The sequence below is a fragment of the Mastomys coucha genome, unplaced genomic scaffold (assembly GCF_008632895.1).
Source record: "Mastomys coucha isolate ucsf_1 unplaced genomic scaffold, UCSF_Mcou_1 pScaffold22, whole genome shotgun sequence".
NCBI lineage: Eukaryota > Metazoa > Chordata > Mammalia > Rodentia > Muridae > Mastomys > Mastomys coucha.
This window is the reverse complement of record NW_022196905.1, coordinates 107,836,232-107,857,881: the sequence shown is the minus strand read 5'-3', so window position 1 is coordinate 107,857,881 and position 21,650 is coordinate 107,836,232. Positions and strand designations below refer to the sequence as shown.

At 48.1% G+C, this 21,650-nt stretch overlaps 1 protein-coding gene and 1 long non-coding RNA gene across 7 annotated transcripts in view; one reads left to right on the top strand and one right to left on the bottom strand.

Annotated features, from left to right (window-relative positions):
- Nucleotides 1-5,738, top strand: part of LOC116068233 — a 19,673-nt gene extending 13,935 nt beyond the window's left edge. For all 3 annotated transcript variants that reach the window (XR_004109504.1, XR_004109505.1, XR_004109506.1), the window contains 2 exons: nt 2,730-2,881; nt 4,868-5,738. This is a non-coding gene — a long non-coding RNA (uncharacterized LOC116068233). The remainder of the gene's footprint in view (nt 1-2,729; nt 2,882-4,867) is intronic.
- Ankrd13a (ankyrin repeat domain 13A) overlaps nt 1-21,650 on the bottom strand; it is a 32,432-nt gene that overhangs the window by 4,868 nt on the left and 5,914 nt on the right. Inside the window, exons 2-12 of one of the 4 annotated variants that reach the window (XM_031337522.1) lie at nt 15,676-15,808; nt 14,916-15,040; nt 12,297-12,342; nt 10,484-10,627; nt 9,628-9,817; nt 6,047-6,113; nt 4,837-4,918; nt 3,396-3,457; nt 2,677-2,807; nt 1,743-1,900; nt 417-524 (exon numbers count right to left, since the gene is read on the bottom strand). In XM_031337522.1, the coding sequence (XP_031193382.1) occupies nt 417-524; nt 1,743-1,900; nt 2,677-2,807; nt 3,396-3,457; nt 4,837-4,918; nt 6,047-6,113; nt 9,628-9,817; nt 10,484-10,627; nt 12,297-12,342; nt 14,916-15,040; nt 15,676-15,808 (1,246 nt within the window). Of the gene's footprint in view, nt 1-416; nt 525-1,742; nt 1,901-2,676; nt 2,811-3,395; nt 3,458-4,836; nt 4,919-6,046; nt 6,114-9,627; nt 9,818-10,483; nt 10,628-12,296; nt 12,343-14,915; nt 15,041-15,675; nt 15,872-21,650 lie in introns of all 4 variants that reach the window. The other 3 variants (XM_031337523.1, XM_031337520.1, XM_031337521.1) reach the window with 3 other exon arrangements.

The window sequence follows — 21,650 nt, the reverse complement described above, 5'->3', positions numbered from 1 at the left end:
GGTGGGGGGTGGGGAGGAGTCGGGCAGGGAGGCTCCTGGCTCCACCTCCAGTGCTACAGGGCTATAGCTAAATGTAATCAGACAATAAAAGGTAAGACAAAGAAGCCATGATAAAAGTCATCGTCCTTCAGTTTGCTACTGGAGACTTTAAAGGGATAATAATCTTGATAGTAAAATTCACCGCAACACAGCTTTTTGTTCTTTGATTTTCCTTGGTGGAAAATTCACATATGATCATAATGAAGGAAAGAGTGGACTGTAAAGGAGAAAGATGTGGCCTCCTGAGAGCATGGCCAGAGCACACCAGTCGAAGTTGTTTTCCACTTAAACTCCCCTCTTCTCAAACACAGATTTGCTTCATTTCAGAATGTTTAGGCTCCAAAACATGATTTTAAAGTCCTGGCTTACGGTTTTACCTGCATCGGCCTGGGTCCCCTCCACACTCTGGCTCTCTTCAGCAGTACTACAGCCATTGACATTTCCAAATGTAATCCGTGCGTTTAAAACGTGGAATAAGGGAATTTCTGATCAACAAAAGCTTTTATTAGTGTCACAGAGAACAGTAATCATTTGATAATACTACGTGGAGCATGCTTTATTAGCACGCTTCCTTCAGTCCCCACAGCAGCGCATCTCCCACCCAGAGTCCACAGAGTCAGACAAGGTGAAGTAAGTGGTCAAGACAGGAGTCAGGTGTCACAAGTACTCAACTATCCAAAACCCAAACAGCATTGTCTAAGCTATGCCAACACCTAAAGCATGTCTATACATCAAAAGATCTTCCTGTCAAATGCCTTCATTCAAGTTATCTAAGGGTCGGGGTGAGCAGTTAGGGTATGTGGATGATTAAAAGTGTGCACGCACTCAAGCGCGAGCGAGCGCACACACACACACACACACACACACACACACACACACACACACGGAATTATCAAAGTATTAACAGAATATCAATAACCAAGAATAATTCAAAAAGTTCAAAATAAAATTACCCAGTTTGAAGTTTTGCTTACATTAATGGTACACTAAAACTAGGATCCATGTTTGTTTTGGGGGGATGGGGATGGGGAGGAGGGTTGCTTTTTGAGAAGGGCTTCATACTGTAGCTCTGTCTGGAACTTCTCATGTAGACCAGGCTGACCTCAGAGGCATCCAGTTTTGCCTGCTTCTGTCTGCTGGGTGCTGGGATTGGGGGGGGCCAGCACTCCTGGCCATCCCACCCTGTCAGCACCATCGGTACACAGAACTACTGGCTGCTAACAAAAGGAATCACTCATCCTATCAAGCCTCCGATGCTGCCCCGCCAGAGGATAGTGCTGGCCTCCTCTGCTCTGTTTATCATGCACTAACTTCCTTGGTTTTGGGTTTTTGAGACAAGGTTTCTCTATACAACCCTGGCTAGTCTAGAACTCAGAGATTCACCTGCTTCTGTTTCTGAGTGTTGAGATTAATGGTGTGAGCCACCAGCCCAGCTCTGCTAATTTTTTTTTTAAACATTATTGTTGTTTTTATCTTAAGACAAGGTCTCTCTACATAGCCCTGGCTGTCTTAGAACTTCCTGGTTAGAACAAGTTGGCTTCAAACTCACAGAAATCCACCCCACTGTCCCTGTCTCTTAAGCACCGCCACACCTTGCTGCTAATTTGTCCTTAGTACACTCCATTTCCCTGAAGCAGGTTTGGTGTCCTTCACAAACAGGCAGAATAAGCAAAGGCCCGCCCCTCGATCGAATTTAACCATACCTATCTTGACAGGGAATCCAGGAGGGAAGTCCAATTTGATGAAATCTCTCAATCTGGCAAAGTGAGCGCTGGTTCGAGCCATGAGGTCGATGATTGGGATGACCTGCTCCACAAGGGAGAGTGGGAACTCCTCACACATCCACAGTGTAGCTTTAAACCTGCATGGTAGACAGCCAAGAGGCAGGTCACTGCCACTCAGAAGGCTAGACACACAGCACCCTCCCGAACCCCACCTCCTCATTAGCCCTGAGCTCAGGACTCTCGAGGGACTCGAACCCCAAGGAACTCATGAGGAGAAAGGTCTGCATTGCTGCCTATCCATGTATCAGGCTGCCTGACTGCATTTCAATTCACCACTACATTTTTCATTTGTTTGTTTGTTGTTTTTTCGAGACAGGGTTTCTCTGTGTAGCCCTGGCTGTCCTGGAACTCACTCTGTAGACCAGGCTGGCCTCGAACTCAGAAATCCACCTGCCTCTGCCTCCCAGGTGCTGGGACTAAAGGCATGTGCCAACACTGCCCGGTGCACCAGCTAGATTTACTGGCAGTAAAACACACACACATGCACGCATACATATGAGCTCCTCTATCTCTGTCCTCTCTGACAAAGGCAGGTTGCCACTGGCTGTTGGTTTTTGCCAGATTAAGAACCTGACATTGGGCTGGAGAGATGGCTCAGCAGTTCAGAGCACTGACTGCTCTTCCAGAGGTCCTGAGTTCAATTCCCAACAACCAGTGGTGGCTCACAACCTTCTTTAATGGGATCTGATGTCTGCCCTCTTCTGGTGTATATGAAGACAGCAAGTGTACTCATATACATAAAATAAATAAATCTTTTAAGGTGGTGGAGGGAACCTTAACATTACGTTTAAAGGAAAGGGGCAAGGGATCAGCAAACCACAGAGACGGAAGCGCATCCAGGTCTTAAACTTACTTCTGCGTTCTAATCGTCAGTTCTTTTGGCCTTCCAATGTCCCTGTCTTTCAGGTCAAAGTCTTCGTCAAAGTACTCGTCAGGCGTGATGGCTGTGGGGTTGTTCACAGTGGCACACTCCGTCGTGAGGTCCTGCTGAGCCAGAACTAAGGAGAGTCAAGACTGCCTGACTTTAAAGCACAGGCCTACTACAGCTTCATGAAGAGGTAAGTTACTCTGTGGAGCAGGCAGGTCTACAGGACAGGCACTACACGGAGCTGGCAGAAACAGGTCTACCCATTAAAAGTCCATGCCCTCTCCCCATCTCTATGTCCTGCTAGACAAGACATCCACGTTCGAAAGACGGGGATTTAGAGGACTTGGCGTTCACGTCTCCAGCTTCAGCGCCACAAAGGAAGCTGCATCTCCTGACCCTCAGTGACATCATTGATCCAGATGCCTGGTTAGCATGCATAAGGAGCCATGCTGCAGAATAAAGCCAGCTTGGCTTAAGAGCCACACTCAGAGACGATCCTTGTTTATCAGAGAGAGAGCCCGTTTCTAGGATCTACCCTTCCTCCAAAACCTTGAATTTTCAGTTTCATTCATCCAGTTCTCTCCCAGGAGCTCTCTTGGGAGTCTTCCCAAGTCAAGTGAGCTGCTCAGGACCCAGCAGCCGCCATCGCAAACAAGAGACAATCTTGTCATTAAGTTCCCCTAAATAGCCTGTCGTCAACTCACCCCTTGAGCACCAAACTGATGTTCCACAGTTCCAAGCAGAGACTCCAGTGGGTTCCGGTCCTCTAGAGAGAAGGAAAGATCAATAGGCCCCTCACCACGATTCCTCGCTTCTGATCCAAGCTACCTATGGTAGGGATTCCATTTGTAGGTGTGGAGATAAAAGCCACCCACCAAGGCAAGGTTCTCTTTAGCATCCTTTTATCAGGAGCTTTAACCTGGAGGGACCGTGTAAGAATCCAAGCACTCGCCGGGCAGTGGTGGCTTACACCTTTAATCCCAGCACTTGGGAGGCAGAGGCAGGCGGATTTCTGAGTTCAAGGCCAGCCTGGTCTACAGAGTGAGTTCCAGGACAGCTAGGGCTACACAGAGAAACCCTGTCTCCAAAAACCGAAAAAAAAAAAAAAAAAAAAAACCTCCAAGCCTCCAAGCACTCACCATGGAGCCTACCATTACATGCGATCAACACAGGTCAATTGGGAAAATGAAAAAAAAAAACAGGACAGGAATTCAAGCAGAGCAGCTGCAGCACTGGGGAGCCTTGGGGTGAGGCTGGGCTGGATCTCTTCCCTCCGTGGCCCCCACTGCTGTGTTCTGCCAGCCGCCTGCCCACCCAGAGAAAAGGCAGTTGGCAGCCAACTATAATTGCCTGCACTTTCTAAATGTTTGCATGAGGCAACTCATATTCCTCTCAGTGACTGTAAAACTGGCCCAGCACCAGCTCCATTTTACTACACAGGAAAGAGGCCCACTGCAGAGACAGTTTCACAAGGCCACAGAGCTGGCAAAGCTGGTATATAGTAACCACAGATCCACAGGGATTCAGCCCAGAGCCCAAGTTCCCCGAAAATCCTGTCACTATAATGGCAGCAAAGCCACCTATCATAAGGACGAGATCCCAGCTCTTCACTCTCTCCATTGCTGCTGCTGCCGCCGCCAACAGGTATCGCCACAGTGTGGAAGTAAGCCCTCTCGAGTGCCTTTAATTACAACTGAAACCAACCAGGAAAAATTCCTCAAATGAGCCAAACTAAGGAAATTTTTACAAAGAAACGTTAGGTTTCCCATGTCCAAACACATTTGCCCCAAAGAAAACACAGCACTATCTACAACCAGCAGTTTCAACCTGTAGACCTTGACTCCTCTGGGAGTCGGTGGATCTTTTCACAGGGATCACCTTAAACCACTGGAAAATATAAATATTTACATCATGGATTGTAACAGTAGAAAAATTACAGTTACAAAGTAGCAACAAAAATAATTTTATAGTTAGGAGGTTGCCACAACATGAGGAACTGTATTAAAGGGTCACAGTGTAGGAAGGTTGGGAACCGCTGGTCCGCACAATCAATATGTCAGTGTGGGGAGGAGGCGGGGCTTACCTTTGTCAGTGAGGGAGGAGGCGGGGCTTACCTTTGTCAGTGAGGGAGGAGGCGGGGCTTACCTTTGTATCTCTTCTTCTCTTCCTCTGTCAGGTGCTCTGTGCGGATCTTGGTTATCACGTTCACATTGTTTACCGAGTAAACCTTGAGGGATGTATGCAAGAGACAGTTGTGACACAGGGGACTGAAAGCCAACACACTCACAGCAAGACCAAGAATGCTGAAGTTGGCAAGTCAAGCAAATCCAGCAAAATAAAATCGAGAACTGGCCAACAGCCTCAGCCCCTCAGATAGACAGCTCCGGCCGCCAGTTACTCTGCACCCTCAGGCTAAAGGGGCTTGGCGGGTGTCCTGCAGATAGGGTGTCCACCGGGCTCCTGGCTCCTGTGACCTGTGGTGCTCTCCTGACAATACCGACTAAGCCAGTCCTAGGCTCTCTAGACCTGGGAGACCAGGGAAAACCAGCATTCTTTCTACTGACAAGAAAAGATTCTGATTGCCAGAGGGAGCACTTGCTGTCTGTCAGGCGGTGTGTTGATAGCTGCGCAGACCTCACTCTGCACCACAGCAGCTGTTTCTAAATGCATCTTGCTGAGCATGATGGAGCTGTTTTTGCTCCCTCAAAGGCCAGCAGAAGACCCTACTGCACCTGGCTCCCTCCATCCCTGCTGTACACTAAGGAAAGGCTAGCAAGCAGCCTTCAGCTGACGCAATACCAGATGATCCCACAGACGCCCTGTCGCTGCTGCAGGGTTTCCAGGACTAACGCCACCCACAGACACCCCGTCGCTGCTGCAGGGTTTCCAGGACTAACGCCGCTGCAGCCATTTCTTTTCTTTTCTTTTCTTTTTTAAGAGCTGAGGCTTCAGCTAAAGAAATTACCTAAAGCTTAAGTAACAAAGGATCACATAAGCTATTTCCTACATGATATCTTCTTTAAAAGAGATAAACTGACTAAATTCAATAGTAGTAGTAGTAGTAGTAGTAGTAGTAGTAGTAGTAGTAGTAGTAATAATAATATAGTAATTTGAAAAAGGAACGACTCTCATTTCTGGACATCCATAAAGCTATGGACGTGCTCAGGGCATGCTGTCCCATTTTCTGAAGAAAATCAGTAAGATAAAACATTGAGCAGAGCAGGAGATGTACTAGAACGTAACCCCGGGACAGTCCTTCTGGCCTGGCAGACGCAGGGAAGCAATCAGAACAGACCCTCATTTGCACAGCACCTAAAAAGCTAAAGGAAATGTTATTTGAAGAGTTTGTTTTTACCTTTGCTTCGTAACCATTAACAACTTCGGCTTTATCTGTCCTCCAGCCCCAGAATCCGGATTTAATTCTGACAAAAGTGAACACCACAAATTTCCACATGTACAACACGCCATTCAGAGTTCACCCTTGCAGCCCTTACAGCCTCCTCCGCCCCCAACATTAGTGAAGGACAGTTGGAAATCGTGGTCTCACTGTCCACAAAAGGATGAGACCAGAGACAGATGGCTTAGACATCCCCTCCCCCTCCCACAGTTATCCATGTGCTGCACTCCAGGCAAAGAAAGCTTCCACTTTTGGCTTCTGTACAGGACCTGCCAGTACTGGGGGGCAAAAGTCATGACATCTGTTGGACAGCTGTCTTAAAGTAATGAGTGAAGATGACCCATGTCCAAGGTCTTGCTTGCTTGTATCTGGGTCATCTACTGAGGCAAGGACATAAGAGTCTCTTCTCCATCTACTCTCAGAATTATGAACACATAGCTCCCCGCCTCTAGGAGAAAGGCAGGAGGAGTCAGAACCCATAACAATGTTGAAAGGCTAGGGAAAGCGAGTAAAGCTTTCAAAATGACCAGAGAATCATGTGTTCATCGTCAGGTCTAGCAGGGAGGAAGGACATGAAGAGTGGCTTTTCAACTCTGCCGCTGATTCCAATCTACGGGTGACTTTTGAGGCAGCCTGGGTTGTAGCTGCACCTGTAGCATGGGCTATATGCTTACAAACCCAGTCCATCGGGGCTACACACATCTAGGGGAAAATGTATTCAGGACCTGAGAAGAGCCTCTAAGTTCTGAATAGTTTTCTTATGTTTTTGTTTAAAGACCAGATCTTGCTATGTGGGCCAGACTGCCCCAAACCTGTAAGCCTCTTGCCTCCAAAGTGCTGAAGTTACAGGCAAGAGCTTCCCACCACTCCTGGCCGTGGCTCCTTTTCAGAGCAGCTTGCCCTGCCTGGGAGGAGCCCATCAGCACTGTCTTGGTCTAGAACGTCACACCCTAGCTTTGCCTGGCACTGTGTGGAGCTGCCATCAGTCTGCCCTTACTCTGTCTTGTGACAGAGGAAGCTCAGAGGATGGTGGCAAGCTAGCCAGCTCACAAAAGCAAAATGCAGTTTGTAAATTTTATATTTCCATAACATAAATTCCAGAGAAAGGAATTTCTAGTGGGATTCCAGTAAATCAAATCAGGCAGCCGAAGTGGTGGTGTGGAGAGCAAATGAGGGCAGCCGAGGAGCTGAGTTTTAAGTAACACCATACTGAGTTTTATAGATCTGTTTTAACCCATCATAAAAGGAAGACCCACAGGTATTAATTTTCCTCTTGGGTGAAGATGACCCCACACAGCAAGAGATGGAGTCCTAAAGGGACTCTGGAAAAGGCTGGCTACTCTAACTTACACTGTTCAAACAAGAACAGGGCACCGGGCCACACCCCGCTGACTAGCAGCCCTTGCTGCCACCAGTAACTAAAACCCATGATGCTCCTTTGGTCAACTCTGTTCCTCGCTGCCCTGGTGCTAGGTGGACGTGACGTGCCCTGCTCCTCGGCTGCCCTCATTTGCTCTCCACACCACCACTTCGGCTGTCCTTGGCAGCCCCGCTCTGACAGCAACTGAGTTAGAAAGCTCAGACTCCCCTGTGTTAAACCCAGCTGTGACTCCTTGGGCCTCTGTCAGCTTTGCATGCACAGGCATCTGAAGACAGAGCTTCCAGCTTCCTTCCGCCTGTCACACCTGAGACCAACACAACAAAGGCCACATAGCAAGTGCTGTGACTCAATATTATGAAGTTTAAAAGTGGCTCTGAAGTGGCAAGGATGTTGTTCATATGGTATAGCATTTAGGAAAAGAGTATAAACCAAAGTTCGGCCAGTTACATACTGTCTCCAGAAACTCATCAGGAAGGGTAGTATTTTGTAAGCATCAAATACCTAGTATAGGCACAGGAAAAGGACAATAGTAACTGTTGCAACATGGCAAAGAACCACAGAGAGAGCCTCCACTGGATGGTCATACATCTTTGAATCAGCAAACCTCACACTCCGGAGCAAACAGCTCCAATCTCTATTTATTCCTACATTCACTGATCACATATGAACATCATTAAAACAAAACAAAATACCAGCTGTCTTTCAATGCCCTCGCCTCTGCTCATTGTCAGCTTCAGGAAAGCCAGCTTGAGCTGGCTATCTGAAAACTCTGCGACCACGCAAATACACAATGTACCTTCGTCCTCGGTACACAGGGACACACTCTTGTTTCCCCATCTGCACTCGGTGGACTAAGGCCAGGAATTGCCACACCCTGGATAGGCTCTACTTCCCAGCAAACAACGGCTGGCTTTAACAACGCCTGATGAGCGGTGCAGAGTCCCAGAGTAGGGCCCCGGATCCCAGGCGCTCCATCCACTCTCAAGCCCACTCCTCCCCGTAAGGAAACAGCTGTGGAGTCGGGACTCTTGCCACAGCCACTGTCACTTACCCAGGCTGCTCTCATCTTGGCTGATGGGCTGTGCCACAACAGTGGCCTCCTCTAGTCTAGAGCCTCTGCGGGTCGCCCTGCCTGTGAGGCTCATGCTGAAATCTAAGGACATCAGGCCAAGAGCCGGCACAGGACCCCACAGTGGCCCCTAAACCTCAGTGTCCCTAGCCGGGAGACTGGCAAAAGGATTTCCTTCAGAATCCAGTTCCTGCTTCTGAAGCAGAGGCAGCCCTGAAAGGTGGCATGGCCGCCATGTCCCTTTGTGGCTTTAATGAACAAAAAGAAAAGGGCAATTATGTTTTAGATTTGACTAAAGAGATGTCTTTGAGTTTTCTTCATCAATTTTATAGTGGGAGCAGAAGAAAACAATGTTAAAGAGATCAATCAGTTAGCACATTCATGAAGAGAAGAAGGCCCGGATCTAGGAACAAGGTCCAGATTAGCTCAGGCTATACTGATTCATAGGCAGCAGATGTGACATCCTAGGCAAATGCCAGGGATGCTGCAGACTCCCTTGGTTCATTGAGCTCAGAATCAGAGAGATATGGCAGATTCTATTTCCTTCCTGCTCAGAGTGTCCCTGCCCTGCCCAGCACACCCCACAGGATGGCTGTGTCAGTGGACATCTACAGATGGCGTCTCATTGGGATACAGAGCTCTCTGGAGAGCGTTCCTCATAGGATCTAGAAAGAACTGAGCAGCCTTCAGATGTGTCTTCTATGCTGTTGCCTCATGGGTGGGACTGGGGTAAGTATAAATTTGACTACCTAATGTCAATACAATTCTGGTCAATTCTAGCTTCAAGAAACTCAAAGTTCCACATTTTGAAATGAAGGAGTGTTATGCATCCAAAACTACCAAAACATAAAAAGATCCAGGGAGCTTTGAAGAAGGGACCCACAGAAGAATGCAGGGACCAGAGTTATTCGCACAACACATCAATTATGATGCCTGTTTGATTAGCCCTGGAGATCACTGTTAAACCACTAGCATTATGCCATATTAGAAAAGTTGCAATCTAGTCATAACTTTCCATTACTACAAGCTTGTCATTAATGAAAGCAGTCCCCAGACGAGATGGTAGACTGGAGTCTCACCCATCCGTACCTCTCAAAGGCGACATTCTTCGTGTCCAGGCTGGTGTTGATGACTGGGCTTGTGAGCCGCCTTTCTACCTCCCTGCTTTTTGGCTTCATCAGGTCCAGGGTGAGGCGCTCCATTTCTTGGGAAAGATCGAAGTGTTCGGTAGTGACCACTCGGTCATCGTGGTTGACCTCCATCAGCTCTGCCCAGTTGTCTGTTAAGGAGAGGACCAGTGTGAGGAAGCACACTGCAAGGAGTATGAGGAAGCTCGGAGGCCTCCCTGCTGCCCCCTCCCCACTGAGCCTCACCCCCTCCGAACTTACTGATTACTGACTGACTCTACTTGGACAGATTTCCTCTGTCCAGCTCTCTACAACTCATCAGAGACCCTGGAGCATCTTCCCAAAAGTGGAGATTCTAAAACCTATTTTCTTTCTTTACTAGCAATGCATTTCACCTATGACCTTTACAAAACATTCCTACAGCATTAATGTAAGTGATTTACTGGGCACACTGATGAGCATCTTGCATCTCCCTTCACCACAGAACCACGCCCAAGCATAAAGGAACTCAAGCAACACAGGACAGAAGGCGGCGTTTCACACGTGATAGACAACTGGTGCTAGTAATGAACAAGCAGGGAACTAGCCAGTCTCCACAATAAGAGGGATGAAGAATCGAATACTTACAGTAACCACGAAGACCAAATATCAAACAGATAAAGAATAAAATGTAAATACATTTTATCGGTTAACTATTACTGTGCAGCTAGACCGGGAGGCAGAGGCCAGCCTGGTCTGCCAGGAGAGGTCCAGGCCAGCCAGGGCAACCTAGTGAGACCTGACTCAGTAACCACAAAGGGATTCCCACAACCACTCACCTCCTCCCTTAAATATGAAACTCCGCCTCCCTCTTATCCAGCTCATGTTTTCAAACCCTAGCAAGGTGATGTCCACACGCAGCTTGGCGCCACTCTTCCATATGCGGCAGACATCATTGGGGCAAATTCTAGACACCAAGGGCACTGGAGGAGAGAGGAAAGAGAGAAAGGTGTATGACCAAGAAGAACACAAGGGCCCAGCAGAACTCATGGGCCAGGAACTCTGACTTTAGCAAAGAGGGCAGAGTATGTAAAATACAATCGCAGTGGCGCACACATCTGGACCGCTCCCTTTGAGCTCCATCCTGACAACAGAAGTGGGAGCTGGGCACGGTGATGCCACAGGCCTGCACCCCTAGCACTCAGAGGCTGGGGAAGGAGTTTTATTTTGAGGCCAGCCTGGGCCACACTAGCAAGTTTGAGGCTAGCCAGACAACCTAATAAGACCAATTTAAACTAAACAATATTTTAAGTGGTGAGAGTCATAGCCCAGTGGTGGGTCACTCGCATGCACTTGGTTCTATCTTGGTACCACAGACAGACAGACAGACAGACAACTAAGCAATAGGAAGGCTAGAGCTGTAGCTCAGCAGTACAGTATGTGCTCAGTGGGGCTCAATCCCTAACATTATAAACAAAGAAAACTCAGCTTTTTCCTCCAGCACATCAGAGAAAACAGTACACAGATTCCCATCAGCCTTCCAAGGCCTGAACTGACCCTCCAGGGCTGGGGCTGTGTATATCTGGCCTTCTCAGATCCCGCGTGTACTAATGCTGGTGGGCACAGCTCCCATAGTACAGCTGCCATTCAAAATATATTGAGGGTCTAAAATCTGCTCTTTATCAGGGCTAGAGAGATGGCTCAGCGGTTAAGAGCACTGACTGCTCTTCCAGAGGTCCTGAGTTCAAATCCCAGCAACCACATGGTGGCTTACAACCATCAGTAATGGGGTCTGATGACCTCTTCTATTGTGTCTGAAGACAGCTAGAGTGTACTTATACATAAAAGAAATAAACAAATCTTTTAAAAATTTGACTTACAGGACATTTTGGAGAAAGACATACATTTTGTAGTAAATTAAATTAAAAAAAGAAAAACCAGAAAGAAAACAATTCCACTCTGTCTCATTTCCCCCAGAATAACAAGTTTGAAAGAATCAAGCATACAACATAAGGAATAAACCATGGTAAGTCATTAAGTGTTTGCATTACAAACAGGCATTTAAAACTAGGAAGCTGGCCTGGCAGGCAGGTGGAACAGGTGCATGCCTGGTCCTGGCTTCCTAGCTACATGGGGAGCTGAGGGAGGAAGGCCGTTCCACCCAGGGGCCCAGGGGCCACAATGAGACCCTGCTTTTTAGGGAAGCTGCAAGTGTGGGCACACACCTGTAGTCCTAGCATGGAGACCAAGGGGCAGGGGGACTGACTGCGGCCAGTATGGGCTACACAGAATAGAACGTCAGGCAGGGTTGTACCAGCCCCACCCCACTCACCCCTAAAAATAACAGAAAGGCAATTAAACTGATAAAGTGGGTGTCTGGGATACACAATGCAAGGAGGAGACACACATGTCTGTAAGCTGTTACTGCATGTTCAGGGCCAAACCAACACTCAGAAAGAGAGACCAGAGACTAAACGGGAATGCAGAGCATCAACCAGATGTGGATTAAAACACATAGATCCACCCCCCAGCCCCCGACACAAACAGACGCCCTCCCCATTCTGCACAAGCAGCTTTTACAAAGGAAAGTAAACCTATAAAGAGACTACGCAAATTTGGGAACAAATAAATCCCAGGCCCACAGCCACTCACCCCAGCTGGTGAACTCCCACTTCATCTGCACATAGAAATCCGGGGCCTGAAGGGCAGACAGAGGGTTATGAGGGGAGACCTATGGCACTACCAACTAAGCAAGTGTCACACGGCTAATGTGCATCTTAAACAATTATGGGAGGGATGAGAAATGCAAAAAATCTAAGTATGGATACAATAAGACAGATATTTTAATTTGATTTGTCATTTATCCTGATGAGAATACTTCAGGACAGCTCCATGGTTCCATGGGCAAGGGTTAGCAGCCAGGCCTGACAATCCAAGTTCGCACCCTAGGACCCACACGGTGGAAGGAGAGCTGGTGGAACCAACTTCCATAAGATGTCCTCTGATGCCCACACATCATCGCACACCAAATAAATGTGTCATGATGTGGTAAACACACATCATCGCACACCAAATAAATGTGTCATCTTTAAAAAGAAAAAAGTTAACAGGAAAAAGATGGAAATGGAACCTTACTGGGTCTCTGAGCTGCGAGCATTAAGAGAGTTAACGCTGCCATACGATATGGGTAATGTCCAAAGTCAACAGCAGGAAGTCAGTCCCCTGCCTTCTGGGGGGAACGTGACTGTAAATGGGTAGGTGTGCTGGGAAATGCTTCATGTTTACTGGGTAAGCATATGAACATGAAACGAGGCTAGCCATCACTTTCACAGGAACTGGATTCTCCCTCTGCTTAACCAACATCCCAGCTTCCTCTTAAACTTTTAGAATTTGGCTTTCTTTAATCATACCACCGCAACATTCTTGTTTAGGATTTTTTTTTTCTTTTTTGTCTCTCATTAATTTCTTACATAAGGCTCTAGAAGAGCTACTTAAGAAAGCCAACAGAGGGCTGGCGAGATGGCTCAGCGGGTAAGAGCACTGACTGCTCTTCCGAAGGTCCTGAGTTTGGATCCCAGCAACCACATGGTGGCTCACAACCACCTGTGATGAGATCTGATGCCCTCTTCTGGTGTGTCTGAAGACAGCTACAGTGAATTACACCAGAGCGAGCGGGGCCAGAGTGAGCAGGGCCAGAGCGAGTTGGGGGCCGGAGAGAGAAGGGTTGGAGCAAGCAGGGCCTGAGTTCAATTCCCAGCAGCCACACACATGATGGCTCACGGCCATCTGTACAGGTACAGTGTACTCATACACTTAAAATAAATAAAACAAAAATCTTAAAAAAAAAAAAGAAAGCCAACCGTCCAAAAAGAGAGACATGCTGGGTTCAGTGTTGTATGCCTTTAATCCCAGCACCTGGAAGATAAATTATCTGAGTTCAAGGCCAGCCTCATCTACAGAGTAAGTTCTAGGACAGCTGGGGCCACATAGTGAGACCCTGTCTTAAGGGAGAGAGGGGTGGGGATGGAGGTGGATTATATAGAGAATTGTTCCCCCTCCTCCCATTACCCCCATTCATTTTTGTGCCCACATAGGGCAGAAGGCAAGGAAATCTCTCCTGAGTGAAACCAACCAAAATTTTACTATTGGGTAAACTCAACCTCCATGAGATAGCTAATAAGGAAGGAATGCTAACATATGTTCTGAGGAGACATTACTGAAATGTACAATCATCAACAAAGCTGCTGGTGCCACAATAAAACGATCTAGACATTGTCTAAATCTTGAAGCATCAGATACAAATCAATGCATCCACTTCTAAGGATCAATACAGGTTGTTTTTTTTTTTTAAATCCTTTACACTGGATCTTAACACCTTGTCAAAACAGACAGTTGAAGACTGGTGGCATAGCTCAGTGTGCATGGTGCTTGCCCAGCATGCCAGAAGCCCCAATTCCACTCTAGCACTGCATGAAGCCAGCAGGGTGGCACACTGGTGACCTGGCCTTGGGAGGTGGAGTTAGGAGGATCAAAAGCTCAAGGGCATCCTCGGCTGAGCCTCAGGGGATACAGGTAAGAGAAGCAGAGCATGGGGCCTCTGCATGCCTGCACACAGGCATGTTTTTAAAAGAACACACGTAACCACTTCACACTTTGTGGGATATTTCACTGTGGTTACCTAGGAAATGAGTATCTTCACAGGATTTACCTTAAGCTTCACATGCACACAGTGTTCTAGAGTGCCCAGATACGGGCTACCCGTTGCTTCATTTATAGCCAAATTCTTCCCTCTCTCTACACTGACTTAACTAGCTAATTGCTAGGAAGCTGTTCTTGGAAAGTCACTTCTGTGCTTAGGCTGGAAGCCCAGAGCAATACTACAAGCAATACTACCAGAGCAACTTGAGCAATGGCTACAAGTGACCAGAGTGGTGAGGTACAACCCTGGGCCCATCGCTGTTCCTGTGTGACCACCTCAGCACAGGGCTCTGCTAACAGCACAGGGCCCTAGGCAAATTGTGTTTGACGAGCACTGTCCTCAAGCTTGAAATTTAAAGAGGCACTGAGAGAGGTAAGCATCGTGCCCCAGAGACATAACTTGTAGGAGGCTCCACACTTCAACAAGACAAGAGGAAGCTGGCACTATTTGGCGACGAAGTGTCATATTTACTATTCTGAAGACTTAAGGAAGACACCCAAGGCTGTGGAGCGGTCTCCAGAGATTGTGGCAGTGTTTGGCTCAGAGTTTGGCATGGCCGGTCTTATGGTTACCTCAAGAATTTTGTGCAGCAGCTCGGGTACACCTTCAAGGGCCATGGATGTGTTGTGGTAGTCTCGGTGTTGCAGGACCGTATACACCATCTCTGGATCACCCGTGCTCACAGCTTCATGTAAGACTAGAAAACAAAAGGGCGAGACAGAATCACGAAGCATCCTCATGCTCTCTGACACATCCCAACATGAAAAGCCATCGGGGTAGCTCGGGGTAGCCCAAAGACCAGGATGTACCTCAGACAGACCAGGATGTGCCTCAGACAGGCAGAGAGCTGAGGTTGGGTTTATGGCGCATGACCATAACTTCTGCTGCTAACTCTCACTTTACTAAAGAAAACGTAGCACGCTTATTGGCCTGATCACGCCCCCTCCTGCACTCACACTGCCTCGGCTACAAGCAGCTCTAGAGGCAGGACTCCCATACACAAGAGTTCTTGCCTGGTCCACACAAAACTACTGTCTTTAACAGTAAGAGGGCGTACAAAGAGTGAACACTAAGATTTCGCCAGCAGGGGCACTTCTGGCTCTCAGATCTTTGATTTCACCCCCACCACTGGCCTCAGTGGAGTTCCGACCACACTCCCAGGGTAATGCCGGCTTGCTCATAGGTGTCGGGAAGGACCAGCATCCTGGCTCCATCTTGTCATCCCTGCCCCTTGTCCGGAGAGACACGGGTGACTGAGGAACATTACCACTGAGACTCACCATCTTCAGCCAGAGACACTGAAACGGATGTGTAGGTGATAAGTATACTTGCCTGTCCATCCCTGGCCATTCTCTTTGGTCACATCTGCTTTATGTCGCAGCAAGACTCGAGCAGATTCCAAATGCCCCAGAGAAACCGCGAGGTGCAGTAATGTCCGACCCCGGGGGTCCAAGGCCTCTGCATTCTGTGAAGCAAACACTGGCATCACATACTGGATATAAGGAGCATGAAAGGGCACTGCCAACCCCTAGGAAGTGCAGAAAAAACAGAACGCCCTGTGGTTACACTGCAGCAACAGACATGCAAAGCGAGCATGCTCATGAGCACCAGTCAGACACAAACTCGGGATGGAAACAAAGGAGATGCTCACAGCATTGGTCCGGTTTTGTTTTTGTTTGAGACAGGTTCTCAAGTAGCCCATACTGGCTCTGCACCCCTCCTGCCTCCACGCCCCAATGCTGGGAAATTCAGGAGTGCACCATCACAGTGCCCATGTTCCTTTTTTTGTTTTAATTTTTTTAAGCAATGAGTTCCTTTTTCTATAAAGTTACCCACCTAACAAACAGACAAGACTGCAGGCCTCATGGCCTCCAATGCAAACCCATAAGCTCTCAACACCATTCAAATGAAGCCCAAAAAGGCCAGGAGCTTTCCTGGTGCAACTGCCCTGAGCCACAGATGGTGGGGACTTCTTAAGCTCAGCTCAGCACTCACATTCAAGGATGGATGGCCTGTAGGGCAACAGAGAGCTCAGAAGAACACTTGGGCCAGGGTAAGCCTGCATTCTCCACTGGGCTTGCTACAAAGGCCTTCTCTCATGTGTGTGCTGAATTCCAGATACCCAGGGGCAGCACAGCACACAGCAGCTGCAGGCCCACTGACTGGGAGTGAGACCTGTCAGACATGCCTGTGGACACGCATGTACAGAAATCACTTCCCAACATACACTGAGTCTGCAACATACACTGCCTCGGCTACAAGCAGCTCTAGAGGCAGGACTCCCATACACAAGAGTTCTTGCCTGGTCCACACAAAACTACTGTCTTTAACAGTAAGAGGGCGTACAAAGAGTGAATACTAAGATTTCGCCAGCAGGGGCACTTCTGGCTCTCAGATCTTTGATTTCACCCCCACCACTGGCCTCAGTGGAGTTCCGACCACACTCCCAGGGTAAAGGTCTTCGGTCCTTCCTTCCAGAGCTGAGTGGCAGTCTGGTGGACCAATGTCCTGGTGCTGCCTGTGCCACAAAGCTCTGCAAGTTCTTCCAAGGACACAGTGAACAACACGAGTCTATCTAAACCCAATTGGCCCTTGGGAAAGAGAGGTGCTTTTGCCTTGAGAGTCGAGTTGTTTGGTTACAAACCATAGTCTCCAAACAATCGCCTCACAGGCCTGAGGGAGGAAGGTGAGCCAGACTGAGGGTTAACGGCCACGATCTGACAGTTACGCAACCTCCCATTCTGCTAAAATTATATCACAGCTCTGGCACAACGCAGATAAGAACTGTTATCGAGGAAAAGACGTAGGAAGCAGTGTGCCTGCTGAGCATGAGGTGCCCAGGCCAGTCCCAGGCCCCAGCACTCTCCCCACTGCTAAAATAAATACGGTACCCCTTCCCCTAGGGGATAGGTCCCAGGAGTCCTTGTGAGGGCCCGAAACTAAGTTCTGAATCCCATAAATATACCATGATTTTCCTGCATACACATTCATACAATAAGATCAATATGGCCCATATCTTTAAGCCCAGGACCCTGAAGACAGGGACTTGTGAATCTCTCTGAGTTTAAGTCCAGCTTGATCGACATGGCAATTTCCGGGCTCTGACTCTGTTTAAAGAACTAATTAATTAGTTAAGCCTTTTCATCTCTGCACTGGAAGAACTAACATTAGCTTCCCCTTGGGCACACTCCAGTTGCCAATATCATCTTGTACTTTGGGGACGTGAGGTAAACTCAGATCATGTGAGCAGATACTGTGGTGCGCACGCACCATGTACAGATCTGATACACACACAGTGGCTGCTCAGTGACCATCGGACAGCAGCACACAGTGTGGGCTTTCTGAACAAGGACATGGCTCGTGTCACCCGCAGGACAGAGCAGTCAGTAGGAAAGTCGCCACCCTTCTCACAGCAACACACAATTGAGAAGGAAAGAGTTTTCCCGGAATTTCCCACTTGGTAGGTGTGGCTGATCAAGGCTGATGCTCTAGTTTTGCTTCTGTTGCTGTGATAAAATACCCTGACAAGCAAGCAGCTAGGAGGAGGGGAAGGAGGGGCGGGGGAGTAAGTTTATTTGGCTCACAACTCCAGGGTACTATCCATTGCTTTGGGTAAATCACAAAAGGCGGGAGTCTTGAGACCACTGGTCAGGTCACATCTGCAGCTAAGAACAGAGAAAACCATGTACATGCATGCTTACTTGCCAGCTCTCAGCTCTGTTTCTCTACTGTTACCACATTTCAGGGAATGGAGCCACCCACAGTGGCCTGAGTCTTCCCACATCAACTAAACCAATTAAGACAATCCCTCACAGACATGCCCACTGGCCAACCCTAAGCAGACAACCCTAGAATCTAGTTGACTCCAGGGTGGGTCAAGCTGACATAAAGGAAAATCTTGAATGGGGGAGACCACTGTACTATCTTGTCTCCATGTATGGTCCACGTCCTCCCCCAGGGTTCCCCAGACTTTAAGGGTATGACTAGTCCACTGCACCAAAGAAACTGCAACCAGAACAATAGGGTCTAAGTATTATATTTCTTAGTTTCTACCATCCTGCTCTCTAACGTGCATTAAAGAATTGGTTTCCTGAACGTAGCAGGGCTTTGAATTTGCAAACTAGGAGCACAGGTGATGCTAACAGTAAAGGAGTAATTAGCAGGCACATTACCTTCCCTCCCTCCATTACATAAAGTCCTCAAGCTCGGTCTAAGGGAGCGTGGCACACTGCGAGCCATGCTGGAGTGTCTCCACAGCATTTACTGCATTTACCATAGGAAGGGTACTACCGAATCCAGTGAGGCTGCAGCCGACACTCGGCACCCAACACTCCCGGGCAAGCAATGCTTAGACAGATGTAAACACAAACGCCAGCTAACTACGTTCTTGGCTCTCTTCTGTTATGACCCACAGAAAGACAGACACACTAGCATCAAGTTCTGCAAGGCTGCTGAGGGCCCTCCAGAGAGTGCCGTGCCTCCCTTTCTCTTACATTATGGTGACAGTGTGATTGAAAACTGTGGGGGAATAAAGGTGAGAGGAGATAAGGAACCTTCAAACCAACAAAGCAGAAGGCCCTGAACACGTTGTCTGCATCCACAGATGCCTCGGTACAATGGCAAGAAAAGGGACCTGGGTTATTAAAACCAAGAGCTGTTCAAGTCAAGAATGAGCGTGGGTGTGGAGGAGGCATCTCCGCGGGTGGAAGCTCGTCCACGCAAGCCTGACCTCCTGAGTTCTACCCCTGCAGCCCATATACAGTGAAACAAGCTAACACGTATGCTGCAGAAGGCTCAAGTTTGGTTCCCAACATACACAGGGAAGCTCACAACCGCCTATAACTCTAGTTCCAGGGTAACTAGTCTTTCTGAGCACCTGCACTCACATGGCAGGCCTCATACAGAAAGACACAAGATTACACATCAATAAAAGCATTTTTACGCACGTATTACAGGATTGCAGACACAAAACATCCTAAGGAATCCACTCCAAAACTAATTAGTCCCAGAACTCGGGAGGCAGAGGCAGGCCGACCTCTGAGTTTAAGGCCAGCCTGGGCTACACATTGAGTTCCAGGACAGCCCAGGCTGCACAGAGAAACGGTGTCTCAAAATAAAACAAAAAGTGCAACTATCCTGAAAATTAGAAATTCTTTAAAAAGCTAAACAGGGCAGCCATATTATAAGCGAACAAGATATAGTCTATCTACACAGAAGCATACCATTGAGTCATAAAAATGGAGAACTGGTGGAGGCCATAGCATAGATCAATCTCTAAAGCAGCATGCTAAACAGAAAAGGCCACACTACACAATCTATTTCTGTGGCCTTTCCAGACCATTCAGATCCACTGAGACAGAACACACTTTAGCTGCCTGGGACAAAAGGGACTGGGAGAAGGGAAAAGCAGATGCTAAGAATACAAACACACACACACACACACATGCTTTCCTTTTTTACTTATTATATTTAAAAATAATTTAAATGCTTTTTTTTTTTTTTTTAGAATTTCAAGTGTTAACAGGTTAAAAACAAAAACCAAGCTTTGTAGAGTGCCAGAAATAGCTAAGTTGAGGCCAACAGTCCACTGTTTGATGGCAGAGATGGTGGCACAGGTGATGAATGCCATTTGGCAAGTGGGAGTCTTCAGATGATGGGGGGGGAGGGTATATGGGATGAGGCTCTTGTTAGAGTGATGGAAATGTCTGGCACTGACAGTGGACATAGTGACACCGCGGGCTAGGCCACCTTAAACGGAGAGTGTGTTAGCTACTTTCTGTTGCTGTGACAAAATACTGTGGACAGCAGTCACTGCAATGACAGTGTTCATTTGGCTTACAGTCCCCCTAGGGTTAACAGTCTACAGTAGTGGTGGACAGAGCATGAAGCAGGAGTGGGACAATCTCAAAGCCCGCCCCCCAGTGACGTACTTCCTCCAGCAAAGCCGCACCACCTAACTCCCCACAAATACCACCAGCTTGGGACCATGTGCTCAAACTTCATTCATTCAAACAGCCATGTAAGGGGGAACTTACAGTATGTGAACTGTGTGTCAGTAAAGATGTTGGGGAAAGCATGTGTTTATCTGCAGTTCATAAGATCAATGCACCATCTGTAAACTGTTTTATGGCTTGAGATGTTGCTTCACTTCTCCTGAGCTTGGGTTTGCTCCCCTGTAAATGAGCACTGTAGTTACCTCCTCATGGGGGAAAGGTCTCACCTGGCACAGTGCTTGCCGCCTAAGTGAGCTCCACCCACACCATACAGGTTCAGAGCTGTCACTCTTCCTGAAAGGTTTGCACAGCTCCATGAGTTGCACTCAGGCTCAGCACTGCCAGCTAACAGAGCTCAGAAAGCACAGGCTCTCAGAATTCAACAAACCATGATCCTTGCTATCTTGACTCTTGATTCCTCAACGATGAGCTATATCACGTTAAAAGTCCCTATCCCCCTACGAGTCTCAAATGAAGTCAGGGAATAAGATTGCACAACCTCCTTTGTGCTTGCTAATTCCACTGCTCTTACACAAAGGCCTTCTTTACCACCCTGCCATCTTCCAGAGGCTGTGAATAGCTGGTCTTTGACGGCAGGCTGCAGACAACCTGGACCCTGACTCTAGCTTCCTCAGTAGCTCCGGTGAATTCTCAAGGCCTTAGCACATGACAATCACTACTTCTGAGGCCTCCAGTAGAAGGGTGGAAGTCATGCCGGGCAGTGGTGGCTCACTCCTTTAATCCCAGCACTTGGGAGGCAGAGGCAGGTGGATTTCTGAGTTCGAGGCCATCCTGGTCTACAGAGCGAGGTCCAGGACAGCCAGGGATACACAGAGAAACCCTGTCTCGAAAAACAAAAAACAAAACAAAACAAAAAAAAAAAAAAGAAGGGTGGAAGTCACCCACTGTCTTCTCTCCTCCTCTCTCAGACTGCCCTGGGCCTCTGGGACTGTGGCTTCTACCTCAGATCAGACAGGAAAAGGTATCCATAGGTGGTTTTGTGAGCTTGAGTTCCTGATGACCAAAGAGGAGCACCAGAGAGCCCCCAGGGGCTTCACCTCGCATGGCTCACTATGGGCCTTCAGGCAAAGGGCATTGACTAGGATGTGTGCCTGGATGACTGCCTGCCACCGGCTTCCATCAGACTCTGGGGGCTCCTGCAGTGTGGAACATTCTCTCCACTTCCTGGCTGCTGTGCTTGCACTGCTGGCTTCAGGAAAGAGTCTGTCACCTTCGACCAATCCTAGTGTTCCCTGCCTGCCACCCTCCACTGGTCCCCGTGCTCCCTGCCTGCCACCCCCCCCCACTGGTTCC